The sequence below is a fragment of the Lipotes vexillifer genome, unplaced genomic scaffold, assembly GCF_000442215.2.
Source record: "Lipotes vexillifer unplaced genomic scaffold, Lipotes_vexillifer_v1.1 scaffold1129, whole genome shotgun sequence".
NCBI classification, from domain to species: Eukaryota; Metazoa; Chordata; class Mammalia; order Artiodactyla; family Lipotidae; genus Lipotes; species Lipotes vexillifer.
Window position 1 is genome coordinate 3323342 of NW_006789022.1, and position 16700 is coordinate 3340041.

At 45.5% G+C, this 16700-nt stretch overlaps 2 protein-coding genes across 2 annotated transcripts in view; one reads left to right on the forward strand and one right to left on the reverse strand.

The window, feature by feature from the left end:
- The first annotated feature begins 5627 nt into the window (after positions 1-5627).
- Positions 5628-7618, forward strand: ZBTB3 (zinc finger and BTB domain containing 3). Its single transcript, XM_007462131.1, has 2 exons — positions 5628-5669; positions 6011-7618. The coding sequence occupies exons 1-2, from the start codon at positions 5628-5630 to the stop codon at positions 7616-7618; spliced, it is 1650 nt and encodes a 549-aa protein (XP_007462193.1).
- A 3730-nt stretch (positions 7619-11348) lies between these two features.
- Positions 11349-16700, reverse strand: part of TTC9C (tetratricopeptide repeat domain 9C) — a 6945-nt gene continuing 1593 nt past the window's right edge. Inside the window, exons 2-3 of the mRNA XM_007462132.1 lie at positions 14008-14190; positions 11349-13067 (exon numbers count right to left, since the gene is read on the reverse strand). Coding sequence (XP_007462194.1) covers positions 12973-13067; positions 14008-14190 — 278 coding nt within the window. The 3' untranslated portion in view covers positions 11349-12972. The remainder of the gene's footprint in view (positions 13068-14007; positions 14191-16700) is intronic.

Below are 16700 nucleotides of genomic sequence, written 5' to 3' on the forward strand. Positions count from 1 at the left end.
GACAAAGATCACCGAATTTTTATTCCTGAGAACCTAGGCCTGATGTTGATTCGGCGCTTGCATGAGAGAACGCATCTGGGATCTACAGGGTTACATGAACTGTTAAAAACTCGTTTTCGAATTCCATAACCAGTTTCCCGAAGTAACCTTATTACAATATGTGGATGATTTACTTGTGGCTGGAAAAACTGTGCAGGACTGTCTAACAGGAACAAAAGGCCTAATAAGGTTACTACAGGACTTAGGCTATAAGCTCCCAATTAAAAAGGCTCAGATTTGTCAAGAACAAGTAAACTATTTAGGGTATATCCTAAAAGGAGGACAGAGATGGCTAGGAAAGCCATGCACTCAGGCCATCCTAACCTTACCAACCCCTACCACAAGAAAGGAATTGAGAGAATTCTTGGGAATGGCGGGCTATTGCCGGCTCTGGATACCCAGATTTGCAGAGCTGGCCAAGCCTCTATACGATGCCCTGAAGGGCGTTAACCAGAATGGCCCCGAAGCCACCAAGATTAACTGGACTGAGACACAAGGAAAGGCCTTCCAGGACATTAAAAGGGCTCTTACCTCACCTTCTGCTCTGGCACTCCCCAACCCTGATATGAACGAACCGGGGTGGCAAGGGGAGTACTAACTCAGAAACTTGGGCCCTGGCGAAGGCCGATAGCCTATCTCTCTAAACAACTGGACCCAGTAGCCTCCGGGTGGCCCTCATGCGTCAGACAAATTGCAGCCACTGCCCTGCTGAACCTCGGCACTGGAAACCTTTTGTACAAAAACTGAAAATAAAATTTCCGGAACCCACATTGCCACCTGGAGACTTAGTCTGGGTAAAGAAGCATAACCCCCAGACATTGGAGACTAGGTGGACTGGACTTCATCTGATTGTGTTGAGTACCCTGACTGCTGTTAAAGTCGACGGTGTCCGGACTTGGTTTCATCATAGCAGAATAAAGAGAGACTACGCCACAGAGGACGTGGACACTAACAGACGGATTGACTGGGCAAACTTTAGCCCAAAACAAAACATACCTCCTGAATACGGAAGACCAGGAATCAAGGATTTGATTAGTTCCTAGAAAAAGGGGGGAATGTGATGAAAGAAACGGAAGAACAGCTTCAGGGCTAACAGCACATTTTGGCTTCTGTAAGAAACTTGCTTGCTTGCTTGGGGCGGGAAGAACCGGGTTCCTGATTGGCTGATTCAAAATTAAACAGCTCCCTCCCGCCTTGGGGACTTCCCGCCCTGTGAAGGGTATAAAGGCCTCGCCCGACTGTTAGTTGGGGGCTCACCCACTTCTCTCCGAGTGGGACCCTGTCCGGACAGTTTGTGTAAGCTTCTATACTTGTACTTGTATAAATCCTTTGCTAATCTTTCTACTTGGTGTTGGTGATTCTCGGGTGTCCTTGGTTGGGACACGGGTTGCATTTACCGGGGAACTCAACTCCAAGCGTGTGGCTCCCGGACCACAACACCAGGGCACTAGAATAAAACCATCACTCTGACCAACCAGGCAGGGGCCAGATTCAGCCAACTCTATTTTCTGCCTCTCTTCCTGTTGCTTTCTCCACTCCAGCCACATTGGCCTCCTCTCCCACCTTGAGACCAATGCACTTGCTATTTCCTATGCCTACAACGCTATTGGCTCTGATTTTCACCTCATGGGGATGGGGGAGCTCCTTCTCATTTTTCAGTTATAAGCTCAATATCATCACTTCCAAGAGGCCTTCCATGACTACCCTGACTCAAGCAGCCACACCCAATCACTCTCCTTTTGTATTGCTTTGTTTTATTTTCTTCATAGAACTTAGCCCTATTTAGCAGAATCTTATTAATTTATGTATGTGCATATTGCCTGTTTCCCCTCAAGAAGGTCAGGGATTCCTGTCTGTTGTGTTCCTAGATGCCTAGAAGAGCCCCTGGCACACAACAGGTGCTTGGGATCTATTTGCATCAGTGATCGAATCTCTAGCACCTAACAGTGTGCTTGGCAAATAATGGAGTTTAACAAATATGGGTTGACTGAACCTCATTCTCATATTGAATCTATTATGATCTCTTCAAGCTCCCCAAGCATGGCTTGGCCCTGATAAATCCTCCCCAAGCCCTGATCTCTTTGCCTCCAAAGCTTCAGAATCAGAGACAAGCTAGAACAGAACGAAAATAGCAATGGTGAACAATCAGCTGTATTGAGATTCGGAGTACAAAGAAAGTCTACTGAAGGATTGTTTTATTTTACTTTTGTTGCACAATAAGCCACCCCAAAACTTTGTGGCTTAAAACAACCACAGTAATTTATTTATCTCATAATTTACAGTTGGAACAAAAGACTCAGTGGGGAAGGTGTGCTCCTGCTTCAGGCAAAGTCAGCTGGGCAGCTCAGCTGGGCACTGGACGGTCCACTTCTTTTTTTTAATTTTGCGGTACGTGGGCCTCTCACTGTTGTGGTCTCTCCTGTTGCGGAGCACAGGCTCCAGACGCGCAGGCTCAGCGGCCATGGCTCACAGGCCCAGCCGCTCCGCGGCATGTGGGATCTTCACGGACCGGGGCACGAACCCGTGTCCCCTGCATCGGCAGGCGGACTCTCAACCACTGCGCCATCAGGGAAGCCCTGGAGGATCCACTTCTGAGATGGTTCAATCACACGGCTGGCAAATTGAAGCTGGCTGTTAGCTGGAATTTTGGTTGTGGCTCTGGCTGAAACACTTACAGGTGCCCTCTTCGTGTGGCCTGGGTTCTTCACAGCATGGTGGCTGGGTCCTAAGAGCAAGCATCCCAAGAGTACCAGGTGGAAGCTCTATCCCTTTTTATGACTTAGCCTCAGAAGTCACACAGCATCACATCTCTCTGAGGGTCACAATCTCTCCCGGATTCAAGGTGAGAGACCTTACCGGATGGAAGGAGCATCAATGTCATATTGTAAAAGGAGCATGTGGGAGGGAAGATCTTGTTAAGGCCACCTTGGAGAACACAATCTGCCGCAAGGGTAGGTCTTACTAACCTACAGAGTAGTAGAGAGGAGCCCTTGTGATGTCTGTCACCTGTCTCCCAAAGATTTATACACAAGCAGCAGGTCCAGCCCCTGGAGGGCAATCTCTGAGCAAGGATCATCCATCCTAGCTGCCCCTCTCACTGGTTCTAGGTTCCTGCTTCTGTGCCACCAGTTCATACAACAGCTAGGATAATTCCACCCCCAGTTGAGTCTGAATCCTCTGGCCATGGGTACAACAACCCTGAGGACCACCTGGGGGACACTCCAGGAAGACAAATCTACAAAGTGGTTAAGGGTGTGACTTTGAAGATAGATAGACCTAGATTCAATTTCAGCTCAACCACTGCGCCACCAGGGAAGCCCTGTATATTCCAGTTTTGAGAATCAAAACCAACAAGTTGTGCCCTGCTTAATGGTGCGCCTGGGTGTGAGAGAGGCTGCAATCTAGCACACACTAGGCTTATTAAGCCACAGTGGTCACTAGTCTGTGTTGACCAAAGGGATTTATACAGAGGTTAAAATAACTGTAATCTTTTTTTTTTTGGCTGTGCCACATGGCATATAGGATCTTAGTTCCCCAACCAGGGATGGAACCTGTGTCCCCTGTAATGGAAGCGTGGAGTCCTAACCACTGGACAGCCAGGGAATTCCCAAACTAACTATAATTTTAAAAACTTGGGTCCAGTATGTTTGGCAACCCCAGAGTGTGTCAAGCACACACAATCTTTGTGCCCAAGCTCAGATACATCTTCATTCTGATCTATTCTGAGCTGTAGAAACATGATGGCTTAAGCTTCCTGAACAGCCTGTGCTCCTCACTGCTTAGCAGCTCCACAGCCCTCTCTCCTACAAGGGTTTTCCCTCCAGTCCCCTGGCTTTAAATACCATCCATATGCTGATGACACTCCCAATGTATATCTCCAGCCCCAGTGTTTCCCCTGATCTTCAAGCTCACAAGTCTAACTGGCTGAGGGGAAGCTCTACCTAAAGCGTCAAAACAGAACTCTCCATTTTCCTATCCCATTGTCCCCATCTCAGAAAATGGCTGTCAGCCACACCATTGCTCATGCAAAGATTTTAGCCATCCTTGACTCCTTTTTCCTCTTGACTCTCATCTCTATCCTAATTTTAGCAAATTCTGTTGACCCAGCACTTCTCCCCAGCTCCACCATCACTACCCTTGTCTAGCCACCATCATCTCTTGCAGAACAATTTGTACAGCTCTCTCCCTGCTCCCACTTTGATCCCCTATGCTCATTTATCTAGACTAGGCAGGATAAGCCTTTAAAAGCAAGAATCGTATCAGAACACTCCCCTGCTTAAAACCCACCAATGGCTCCCGATTATACTCAGAATAGAATACAAACTCTTCACCATGGCCAATGAAATTCCATGCCCACCCATTTGTGTGAGGTCAGATTTTAATCTTCATATAATCAAAACAATATCTCACAATAGTTTGAAAACAAACAGATGTGAGACTCCAGCTGTCTTATATTAAGCCAGACATTAAAGAAATTTGGAAAAATGTAAAACAATGCCACTATTTTCACTACATATTTTTTTGACTTTGGAAAATAGAGTTATTTTTCCTAGAAAATGAAAATGTTACTTATGTCGGGGTTTAAAATAATTATTTTTGGCTGCATTGGGTCTTCGTTGCGGTGCATGGGCTTCTCATTGCAGTGGCTTCTCTTGTTGCAGAGCACGGGCTCTATGCATGCCGGCTTCAGGAGTTGCAACACGCGCGCGGGCTCAGTAGTAGTGTCTAGACAACTAGCTGTTGTCTAGGAACTCTGGAAGATCTCTTCAGTAGTAGTCACGTTCTTTATTCTCCCGCCCAGGGACATTTTAGAGCCTTGGCCCACTCCCTCCTTTCCTACCAGCTACTACTCACTACGCTCCAGACAGAGAAGGACACTCATCTCTTCTACTGTAAGTTGCCTATAGAGTTTAGGCTAGGGACACTACGACTGCATTCGCGCAGCTGCTCCTTCTCTGACACCATCACTGCTGAGCCAGGAGCCCAGAACCATCGGACAGGAGGAAGGCAGCAGGGCATCTTGGGAGTTTTTGAGACAGTAAGGGCCCTACAAGAAACAACTGCAGTTCAGAGAGGTGCAGCTATCGCCCACGGTTACAGCAGAGCCGGGTCTAAGCCTCCGGCCTCCTGGGTACCACACCAGCTTGTAAGTTCTCCTTTTCCCAGTCACCCAGCAGCGAGGGTGACGTGCTGTCCGCTAACACAACGCTCTGCGCCGTAGCGGGCCTCACGGCCCTCCTGGAGGTCGTCGCACTCCTGCCTCAGGTAGCTGGAAAATCTCAGCCAATCCAGAGGGCTCTGAGGCAAAGAAGGAGGTTAGAAAAGGCAAAGTTTAGGACAGGAGCGCTAACCAGTCGGGCGCCTACCTGCCTGAGTGACGGCCACCAGCACCCACTTGGAGACGCCGCCCCGAGCTGGGGGGATGGTTAGTGGAGAATGAACCAATCCGTGACGAGGGAAGGCAAATTTGAGCCAATGATAACTGAGAAGGTGGGAAGGGGTGGAGCTCTCCCGGTGGCTGATCGGTGGTGAGTGCAGAGATCAGCTTTCTCTGCTAGTTCCCACCCTCGGACTTCTTAGCCCCTGGAATGCGAGAGAGGCTCAGGGAGTTCCCGGACTGGGGCGTAGAGGTATCGCCCGCAATGGCCTGGGGGCGAGACTTCTAGTTGGAGGAGGTGCTGAAAGCTACCGGGTGGGCATCGAGGAAGCGGAGGCTGCTTAGGAGGCGGGACTTCCGGGGAGGGGCTTTGTCGACGGGGCGGGGCCTGCTGCTAAGGTTAGGCCGAAGGGGCGGAGCTAAAAGTAGACCACTGGATGTGACCTGGGAGAAAGAAGGGTAGTAGTTTAAGCGAGCCACTTGGGGTCAGGACGGGGCTGCCAGAGGCTTTGGGGGTGGCAAGTAATAGCTCAGAGGTGACGTTATGGTTTATGGGAGGGTCACCTGCCCTAACCCCCTGTCCTCTTTTCCCAGGGAGCCACTGGTGGCGACCTTCCTAGGGTCCCTTTCCCTTCGTGGGGTGCTATGGAGTTCCCAGAACACAGCCAGCAGCTGCTGCAGAGCCTCCGAGAGCAGCGGTCCCAGGGTTTCCTTTGTGACTGCACGGTGATGGTGGGTAGCACCCAGTTCTTGGCCCATCGGGCTGTGCTGGCCTCCTGCAGCCCATTTTTCCAGCTTTTCTACAAAGAGCGGGAACTGGACAAGAGGGACCTGGTGTGTATCCACAACGAGATTGTCACAGCTCCAGCCTTTGGGCTGCTTCTGGACTTTATGTATGCTGGCCAGCTGGTCCTGAGGGGGGACACCCCTGTGGAGGATGTGCTGGCAGCTGCCAGCTACTTGCACATGAATGATATTGTCAAGGTGTGTAAGCGGCGGCTGCAAGCCCGGGCCCTGGCAGAGGCGGATAGTACCAAGAAGGAGGAAGAAACCAACTCACAGCACCCTAATTTGGAGTTTTTGTCCAGCACTTCCCGTGGCCCCCAACTTTCGTTGGCATCTGCAGAGACATCAGGCCACTGGGGCAAAGGGGAATGGAAAGGCTCAGCAGCTCCCTCACCTACTGTCTGTCCTCCAGATGAGCCACCGATGCCGGCTGGGGCTGATACTACACAGCCTGGCGTGGAGGTTGACTCATCGCATCTGCGGGCACCTCCTCCACCAGTGGCTGATGTCTCTCTTGCCAGCCCCAGTAGCTCCACAGAGACCAACCCTGCAAACTACTTTTCTTCGGGCCTCCCAACGGTTTCAGTGGAGCCACTGGCTCCCCTTGATGTGGTTTCTGAGAATCTGAGGGTGGTGGAACCAAGGGGACCTGGAGGACCACTGCAAGGCTTCTATCCCCCAGCTTCGGCTGCAGTCCCAGTCCCAGCCCCAGTTCCATCCCAGGCTCCAGCCCCAGCAGAAGCGGAGCTGGTCCAGGTGAAAGTAGAAGCTATTGTGATTTCCGATGAGGAGCCCGATGCCTTGGAGGAACAGCCTCGGGGTCCTGAGGGACTGTTCCCACCTGGAGGAGCAGTGTATGGTGAACAGCCCCCCCAGCCAGAGGCCTTTGAAGAGCCAAGGGCAGCAGGACTGGAGGAGGTGGGGGCCAGTGACCACTTCCTGCCGCCAGATCCTCACCTACCCTACCATTTGCTGCCAGGTCCAGGGCAGTATCATCGAGGACTGGTGACCTCACCCCTGCCTGCTCCGCCCACCCTGCACGAGCCACTCTACCTGCCTTCCGAGTATGAAGCAGCCCCGGGAAGCTTTGGGGTTTTTACTGAGGATGTTCCCACTTGCAAGACATGTGGGAAGACCTTCTCATGTTCTTACACACTACGGCGCCATGCCACAGTGCACACGCGTGAGCGACCCTACGAGTGCCGCTACTGCCTGCGCAGCTACACGCAGTCAGGGGACCTGTACCGCCACATCCGCAAGGCTCATAATGAGGACCTGGCCAAACGCAGCAAACCGGATCCAGAGGCTGGCTCCCTCCTGGGAGTGCAGCCCATCCCTGGCTCCCCGACAGCAGACAGACAGAACAGCAGTGCTGGAGGGCCACCCAAAGATTTTGTACTTGGCCCCAAAAACTAACATCTGTGAGAGCACGCCCTGATGCGAGGCCCGCTCTTGCCACCGTTAGGGGGCAGCACGGAAGGTGGGAAGCGTCTCGTTTCCCCTGCTGGGGACAGAATGAAGATTCTGCCCAGGCTGTAGGTTCCTACCCTTTTCTTTTCCCAGCTAGATAGCAGGACTTTATGGGGCATCGCATCTCAGTCAACTCCTCACCAAGGGCACTGGGGATTTTCCTGAGGTGTAATCGCTTCTCACTCTGCGTTTGGACCCATAAAGCTAGCAGTGAAAAGTATCTCTCTGAACTGGTCTTGCCTGGTTTCTTCCACAAACCTGCACGCCTGCTGATTCTTTCACACCTCTCCTCCAGACCTAGGAATTTGATACCTGTACTTGGGGTAGGGGTGGGGGTCAGGTTGTTTATGAGGAAAAAAGTGGGAGAGGCAGAGGGCAGTGTAGACTTTACTTAGAAAAAGTGTACAAATTAGGGAATTTCACACAATTACGGTTTATTGTTGTAGTTGAGCTCCTCCTGTGTCCTGGGCTGTACTGGGGACTTCACATAAATACTCATTTAATCCTCAACAACTTTATGAGCTATTATCCCTCTCCCCGCTCTTTTCCCCACAGACAAGGAAACTTGAGACTGAACAATCAACGTTAACTTGTTCTGGGTCACAGAGCTAGATAAGGGGCAAGCCGGAATTTGAACCCTGGCTTATGACTTCAGATACCTTGCTGGTTTAAAACACTGTTGAAGATGGTTAACTTTGAACTAGAAGTTGTTTTCTTTTTCGACCTTTTGAGTGTTTGGTTTTGTTGCCTTACCCCTTTCCCTCTGCTTTCCATGTAGAAAGGCCTTTGATTGACTGTTTCAACAACAGATACTGTATTGATGACTTGAAATTTTTGCCTGCATGTCTTAAATGTGCATTGAGGTCTCTGAAGATGACAAACTGGAAGGCAGAAAACACTAAGCTCCACGGTGGTAGGCGTGTAGGGGCAGATTGAGGACTTGTGAAATGGAAATGATGGGCGCTTGGGAAAACTAAAGCAAGAAACTCTAGATGAGACAATCTTAGAGTTCATCTGGTCTAACTCCCTCACTTAAAAGTTGTGATGACAGCCTAGACAGGTCAGATTACTCAGGTACGGTCACACAGGTGGTTACTGACAGTAGAGATAGCAAAGAAATGGGAATTTGGGGTGTTGATGTGGCATGGGGGGAAAAAAGCATCCTAGGAATGTAAGAGAAGGGTCTGCCCCTGCCTGTGGTGAAGAGTGGTGTTTGTAGGATGGACCAGAGGGCTCCCCACAAACTCTCTCTCTTTGGCACATAAGGAACTGAATGCAAAAAAAGCAGGAAGGAGTATTTAGAAAATATGAGTGAATTTTCTGAATTTCTTCTCTTTTTGGATTTGTCACATTCGGCCCTGTGAACTCGCACTAGCAAGCTGTTTTTGAGTCATAGGAAGGAGAGAGCTGAGCATCAAAGATTTGGCCAAAGAAAGCTCCCTACTTGGGGTATGATGGGAAGCAAAAGTTAACGCTTAACATTTCCATGGCTGAGAGACTGAATTCTGTGCTTTTCATTTTCCTTGTGTTGGAATAATCTTTTATTTTATTTTTCAAATGGCTAATTTTATTTATGCAAATACATTACTGCCTTAACTCCTTGGTGAAACAAGACAAGATATACATACATACAGTAAGAGCTATTTTAGCTGACTGGAGCACCTTTTCCTGGAGTAAGTATCACATCAAAATGCCTATAAGAATCAGTTGCCTTTAAAAGAGTGAAATTTATGGTATGTGAATTATCTATCAATTTTTTTAAAAAGGAGGGGGGAAAAAAGAAATCGGTTGCCTCAGAACATCAGTTCCTAAAAGCAAGGCATAATAAATATGTGTACACGTATATATAATGTATGTAGTTTCTCTGGACCACCTGGGGAACACAGGAACCTTGTTACTGTCTCGGCCAAGTGCGATACTTAACTAAAGAGGATGTGTTAACTTGGTGAGATTCTCCTGAAGAGCAAGCATTTGCCTTTAGTTCCCAGCATGGAATGCTTTCTTCATTGGAGGTGGCAGCCAAGAATTTGCAAGATGTTTAAAGCAGCAGCCAACACAATTACGGCCACAGTTGCCTCACTTTATCTATCTGCTGGACACCAAGAGCAGTTTAGGCCTGTCTGTAGAGGTGTGATCAAGAGAACTTTCTCTGGTTTCCACTACTCTTGACAGTCCCATCCATGGATTCAACGAACCATAGGCCAGCTCATCTAACCTCTAGTCCAACACTGGATCCTCCTTTTGCCAGGTGTTGAAAGAGAACTCACTATTCCCAAAGGAAACATACTCTACTGTTGGACAACCCTAATTGGTGGATAATTATTCCTTCTACTGAGCCAAAATCGGCCTCCTTTTATGGTGGGATGGCCCCAGGCTATTAAGAGTTTAACCCCCTGAGAAGTTATTTGCTTTTGAGCTACAAGCTGATTTGTTTTCAGACAACCACCCTTTGCTCTCCAGTTTTAGAGGCCTCTTCCTAGTTTAGGATTTCATTTCTTAATTGGCATTTTGTAAGTGTATGCCTTCACTTGCTCTTAGCTTCACAAAACTCACCATTTTAGCCCTTCACATTAGGTTTCACTTTCTCCAAAGCCAGTGTTTCCAAAGATGGTTTACTTCAATATATACTAATAGTTTTTTTTTTTTTTTACTGTAAAATACATTTATTTTTATGGTTGATATTGGTTGTTTTGTTTTGGGGGTTTTTTTGGTGTGTTTTTTGGCAAATGATATGAAGTGCTCTAAAGTCCCCTCCCCAATTTTATCCGTAAGCAATTTCAGCATGCACCTCTAAAAGAACTCTTAGAAAGAGCAAATACCATGATCACACCCAGCAAAACTGTTAATAATTCTTGTTCAAATTTCCCTGATTGTCTCGTAAACTTTTAGTTGTTTTTTCAAATCAGAATCCAAATTCCAAGGGTTTTAGGAGATCTGTGCCAGGAGCTGGGAAGAGACCAATATATATTTTTTTTCTTATTTCACACACAGTCTCATAAAAACTTTTAGTTGTTTTCTTCTAATCAGAATCCAAAGTAGAGTCACATTTATTTGGTTGGTGGCTCTTAAACTTCTTTTAATTTATAGGTTCCCCTCTCTTTTTCCTTGCAATTTATAGAAGAAATTGGTTTATTCATCTTATGGTTTCAGCCTGGGGTTTGCTGATTACGTCCCCATGGTATCATTTAACATATTCCTCTGTCCAAAAATTCCTTTCAAAATATATATTTAAGTAAAATATTGACTAAAAAGTAGTATAGGTAGTATGTGATTTTGGCAAAACTGTAAAGATGGTGGGTGTTGGTTTGGAGGGAAACACTGTTCTAAACTGTCCCTTATGTGCAGTATGAATCCTCACATCACCATGAATGCTTTCTCTTCAATCAAACCCTCAAATCCTGTGTGGAAACCATTAAGGACTGGTAAGGTGAGCAGCCTCCCCCCTCCACAAACTTCTGAGTACAGAGATTGAGGTACCTCTGGCTGATTCCTTCAGGATGTGGGCTGGCCAGACCTCCTCCAGACCCACATCTGACTGCCTGCCTACCTTTGTCCACTTTCCCATTCGTTAACATCTCTGTTAGGAGCTGGCCTTCAAATTAAAGACCGAAATGTAAGTCTGACCACTTTGTGTCTTAGAAGTGCTAGAAAGGGTTAGTGCAATAAATTTCTACAGTACATTTTTAAATATCAGTTTTATTTTTTCCTCATTGATGCAGAGCATAGCTTACTGTAACATCAAGTCTTAGGGGAAAAAAAGAAAATCAGAAAGCAAAACCAACCCCAAACAAACATAACACACAACCATGCATGACATAATTTGGCAACAGTCTAGGCTTAGAAATTTAAGAAACTTGGAAGAGGAATCAAATATTCAACTTTTGTTAGTTCTGTCCTTGGACTTAAAAGATTATTTGGTATGAAAACTTTTTGTTTGTAAGTTGATGGCTCTATTATTTAAGGGTACAGGGAGACTCAAAGAGGAGCCTAGCTCATTGAGAGACAGGCATTACTGATAAAGGGAGAGGAGCTTGTGTACACTTGGCAAGACTAAGGGGTTTTTGTCGGAAATCTGTCTGTGTATGATGGCTAATGATACAGCAGCTTATTACCTTCACTCATAAAGGTAGAGGCAGTGTTATTATGGTCTTATCTACTCTGTACAACTCATACATTGTGGACATTAGCAGAATGACAAAGGAGCTCCCGGTTGATGAAGCCTCCTACTGAGCCATGACTGCACCAGATCTGCGCCTGCACCCATGCCCAAAAAATCTTCCAGAAAGTTCGTTGGTGCTTAAAAGGCCCTAGGGGAAGAGAACCTTTCCTCACTGTTTCCCTCCTCTTTAAGGAAGTGAGCTCCTGCAAAATACAAGGGGGCAGGTAACAAGTAAAGAACAGATCTATGTTTTTATCCTGTTCTTTTATGGTATTGTTTCTAGAAGACTCGGTAAACTGTCTTTCCTATGGTTTTTTAGAGAAATGAGCATACTATAGATATGCACCTATTAAAAATTAAAATGTTTACGAGTGTTTTTTTGGCATGAGAGCTTTTAAAAGATTACAAAATATATACTTAAATGCTTGACTCCAGAAGTTTTAAGACAGAAGGGTTTAATAAAAAAATAAATAAGTATACTCTATTAATGATCTGAGTGTGAACGATAGCAAGGACTAGAAATTACCAAGAGAAACAAGAGGAGCTAGATACTTTTGTGGGGGAAAAAGAATCTGAATGTATGTGGAACATTAAGACAAAGGAATTATTTTAATCAAGATGGTTAATTTAAAATCTTTCATTCTGAGCCGTGTGGGCCCAATTTATAATTGTCTAGTTTCACAGTATATATATTTGCCAGTTTGTGGCCTGTGTAAGTTTGGCTTTGGGAATCTGAGGAAATGAAGGAAGAAACTCCTTTCTGCCTTCCTTATCCCTTCATCCTCTGCTAGCCTTCTCCTTTGTACATGACTACATCTACCAACATCTATCATTAAAATCTCTGCCAAAGATATGATTAATTCCACCCATAACTGATGAATGTTTTCTGGTTGTATTTCTCAAGGCAAATATCCCTAATAATACCACATATTAAAAGCCGTATAAATACATAGATGGAGAAACAAAAACAGACACAGACCATGTAAGCAATAAAGAGTTCGTGCAGAACTAGAAACAAAACAGAAGTTCACCTCGGTCAGAGGTACGGGGTTAATTTCTCTTGCTGAGGCTCAGGTTTCCCCTTGATGGCTCTTTAATGGTTCACCGAAGTTCCAGTGGAGGGGGGTATCTTTCTTCTTTGTTAACCAAACATGCCCAGGTAGAGCTGCTTCTCTTTCCGATGGTAGCTGCTGAGTTCTGACTGCGTTAGCTGAAGGTACCGCCGGACACTGGCGTCTTAGAACAGGGCAAAGAAGGCAATTAGAGACAGGCCATAATCGTACCTCTGGGCAGAAGAGGATTATGAACACACTTCCATTTCCTAAAATCTTTCCATTTGCATATATCACAATAATTCTATGCAATAGTAAATCTCATTCATTAATTATGTGCATTATTAAAAAATCTTGTACAGGGATGCTAACTTAATAATTAAAAGGAGCTTGGAGAAATTGTTTTTGTCAGAGCAAGTCTCTAAAGCTACTATATACATGGCTGGCAGTTAATCTACGTACTTGAAGGTAAGAAATGTGAACAACGGCTCATATATCTATTAATTCAAAATGGATTTCCCGTTCAATTAGAGAGATTTTGCTGAATTATTGTAAGTTTGGGGACCCTCTTACTTCAGTAGCCACTCTAAGCCAGAATGCAAAACGGGAGAAAATTTTCAGTGCTGAACCACCAACACAGGAATGAGCCTGTCATTCTCTTCACAATATTCTTTTTCCCTTGGAAACAAGGGAAACAAGCCTCAAATTTTCTCTCAGGAGGCCTGTCCTTCTAGGTCATACCTGGGGTTAGCTGAGCTAAAGGATAAATGGATAGTTAAGCAAAGGCCAGACCCCAGCTGGAGAACTGGTAGAAATGAGGATTATCATGTTTATTCATTGGAATCCAGATCCTATTTTTGTCCCCATCTAGGAACTGAAACTTGAAAAACAGCATTTTAAGATGATTTCTGGAGCACATACAATATTGCTTTCCTGTGGAGGCAAGAATACAGGAGTAGAAGGCCTGTTTGTCATATATCTTTTTACACTTTTTGAATTTTGAACATGTGAATGTATTATTACCTATTTTCAAAATTCAATAAATTGAAAGATAAAACCCTCCCACAGATACTGCCTCAGCGGAACAATTTTTTGTACTTAATACTTCAATGCCCTGCTCTCACCTTTTGGCTGCCTGTTGACAGCGGCCACGAGGTAATGCCGAGCCCGGTCATAGTCCTGCAGGTGGAAAAAGGCCACTCCAGCCCGATACAAGGCCTTGGCGTTATCAGGCTGTCGCTCCAGGACTTTCTGACTGTATTCTTTCACCCGTTCATAGTTTACTGGCTCCATCTGAAGAAGACAGGCTAATGGGGCCAAGTGGAAGGAAGAGAGAAGAGGGAGGAGGACCTCATTACACTAAGTCCCATTGCCCAACTCAAGGCAGTACCAAACCTAGGATGATGTCAACAACATTCACTCATCCAAAAAATACATTTAAGTGCCCACCACATGCCAGACGTTCTTCTAGCCATTGGGGATACAGCAGTGAATATAAGCTTTACATACCTCACAGTTTACTATCTACCAAATGCCTAGCACATACCTAGTGTGGGTCAGGCCCAGCTATAAAAGTTGATAAGAACATACTTTAAAATTTATTTATGGGGACTTCCCTGGTGGTCCAGTGGTTGGGACTTCGCGCGTCCACTGCAGGGGGTGCGGGTTCGATCCCTGGTCGGGGAACTGGGATGTTGCATGCTGCGTGGCACAGCCAAAAAAAGAAAAAGATTTATTTAAAACTCTTCATTGTATCTCTTCTACCCAAGGCTCTCTGTCTTGAATCTCCCATTTCACCGCAGTGCTTGTACTGAAGCTCTGTTAACAACAACCGTTGCCATTAATTGTGTGAGGAAATAGTAAGCGCTGTGCTATGTGCTTCTTTAATCTTCTCATCCACCCTCTGAAGTCAGTATGTGTTACCATCTCCATTTAATGGATGAAGAAATCAAGGCTCACAAAGGTCAAGTAAGTTGTCCAAGATCCCACAGCTTCTAGGTGGAATGAGTAAGAAATCTGAACCAAGGACTCTCTAACTCAAAAATTAGCACCATTCTCAATGATGATATATTACTTCACTATTCCCTTGGATGAAAGAATGGGACCTCAAACCAAAAATCTGTTTAGGACGCAATGTTCAGGTCAGTGTTCTGCCTTTCTATAAGTACGAAGGGAAATGCATTCCCTGTTTCATAACTGTGGGAATTAAAGATAGCATTATTAAATCACGGTGCTGAGAAGGAAGGAGAATCAGGGCTGATGTCTGCAACCCTTCTACAACACCCCCACCAAGTGGCCATATGGTTTATGTCAATACTTAGGTACTTCCAAGCGGTCAGTTAACCCATCACTGTAGCTTCATTCATTCATTCGACAACTAGTTATGGAACACTGACCATGTGCTAGGCGGAGTTAGGAGCAGGAGAGGAGAGGAACGAGACAGACACCTTGACGAGTAAATAGATCTTGCATCCCAGTTCCCAGGTAGGAGGAATGCACTAAGAAATTCACTTATTTATTAGTGCTTTGAGGAAAACAGAACTGTGCTGGGACAGAGAGTGAATGAGGTCAGAGTGATGTTTGATTACAGAAGGCCTCCCTGAGAAAGTGACTTTTGGGCCAAGATCTGAATGACAAGGGTCATTCAAGGGACAGGGCATTCTAGCTGACAGAAGAGATCCTACAAAGCTGGAAGGTGGATGCATGCTTTGTGAATTTGGTCTATGGAGGAGCCAGATCAGGTCAGGCCGTGCCGGGGAAGGTCAGAGTTTGAATATTTTCCTAAGTGTAATGCGATGCCATTGGACAGTTTTAGACAGTGACACGGTCTGATTTCCTTATCTGTAAAATGGGGAAAATCATAACTACCTTGCAGAATTTTTATAAAGATGAGAGATACTATAAATAAACTGCCCAACATGTAAACTTCACTCACATGTAAGTGAAATTTAATTTTAGTGAGTCTTTATGGAGCATCTACCAAGCACCCCCAAGCAGAGGGTCTATACATGGATAAGCTATAGTCTCTGCCTTCAAGTCCACCTGGAGAGTCACAATATTTACAAGTACCTATCTCATTTCCTTGATTTCTGGTGAATTCCCCAATGTGTATTCTATTCTCTAATAATGCACAGTATTCTGCAATAAGAGCTTAAGCTCTGCAATTAAGACTTCCCAGGTTTAATTTTAGCTCCACCACTTATTAGATGTTTCCTTAAATCTACCTCAAAGGATTGCTGTGACACTTAAATAGGTTTATATGCATATGTGTATAAAAGGCCTAAACATGGCATTTCATAAATGTCACCTTAATGAGCCTTCCCTGACCCCTACCTAACATTTCCATGCCTAGGGCACTCACTATCCCCATTTTCTCTTCTTTTCTTTTCTTTTCTTTTTTTTTTTGGGCCACTCCACACAGTATGTGTGATCTTAGTTCCCTGACGGGGGATGGAACCTGCACCCCCTGTATTGTTAGCATGGAGTCTTAACCACTGGACCGCCAGGGCAGTCCCTATCCCCATTTTCTGCTTTATTCTTTTCCGCATTACTTATCATCTTCTAATATATGTTACCTCTTCTGTTAATTGTCCACCTCCCCATGAGAGCAGGGATCTTTATCTGTTTTATAATACTGCAGTATCCTCAGTACCCAATAAATAATTGTTGAATGAACTTAAATATTAGCTACTCTAATTACTGTTACTTGAGTCTAAGAGGAGCTCTGGACACACACTGTAAAAAAGCTAGATTTTCACCAAATCACAGCTGATGAGTGTTGCAGAAAGCAAAAAAAAAAAAAAAAAAAAAAAAAAAA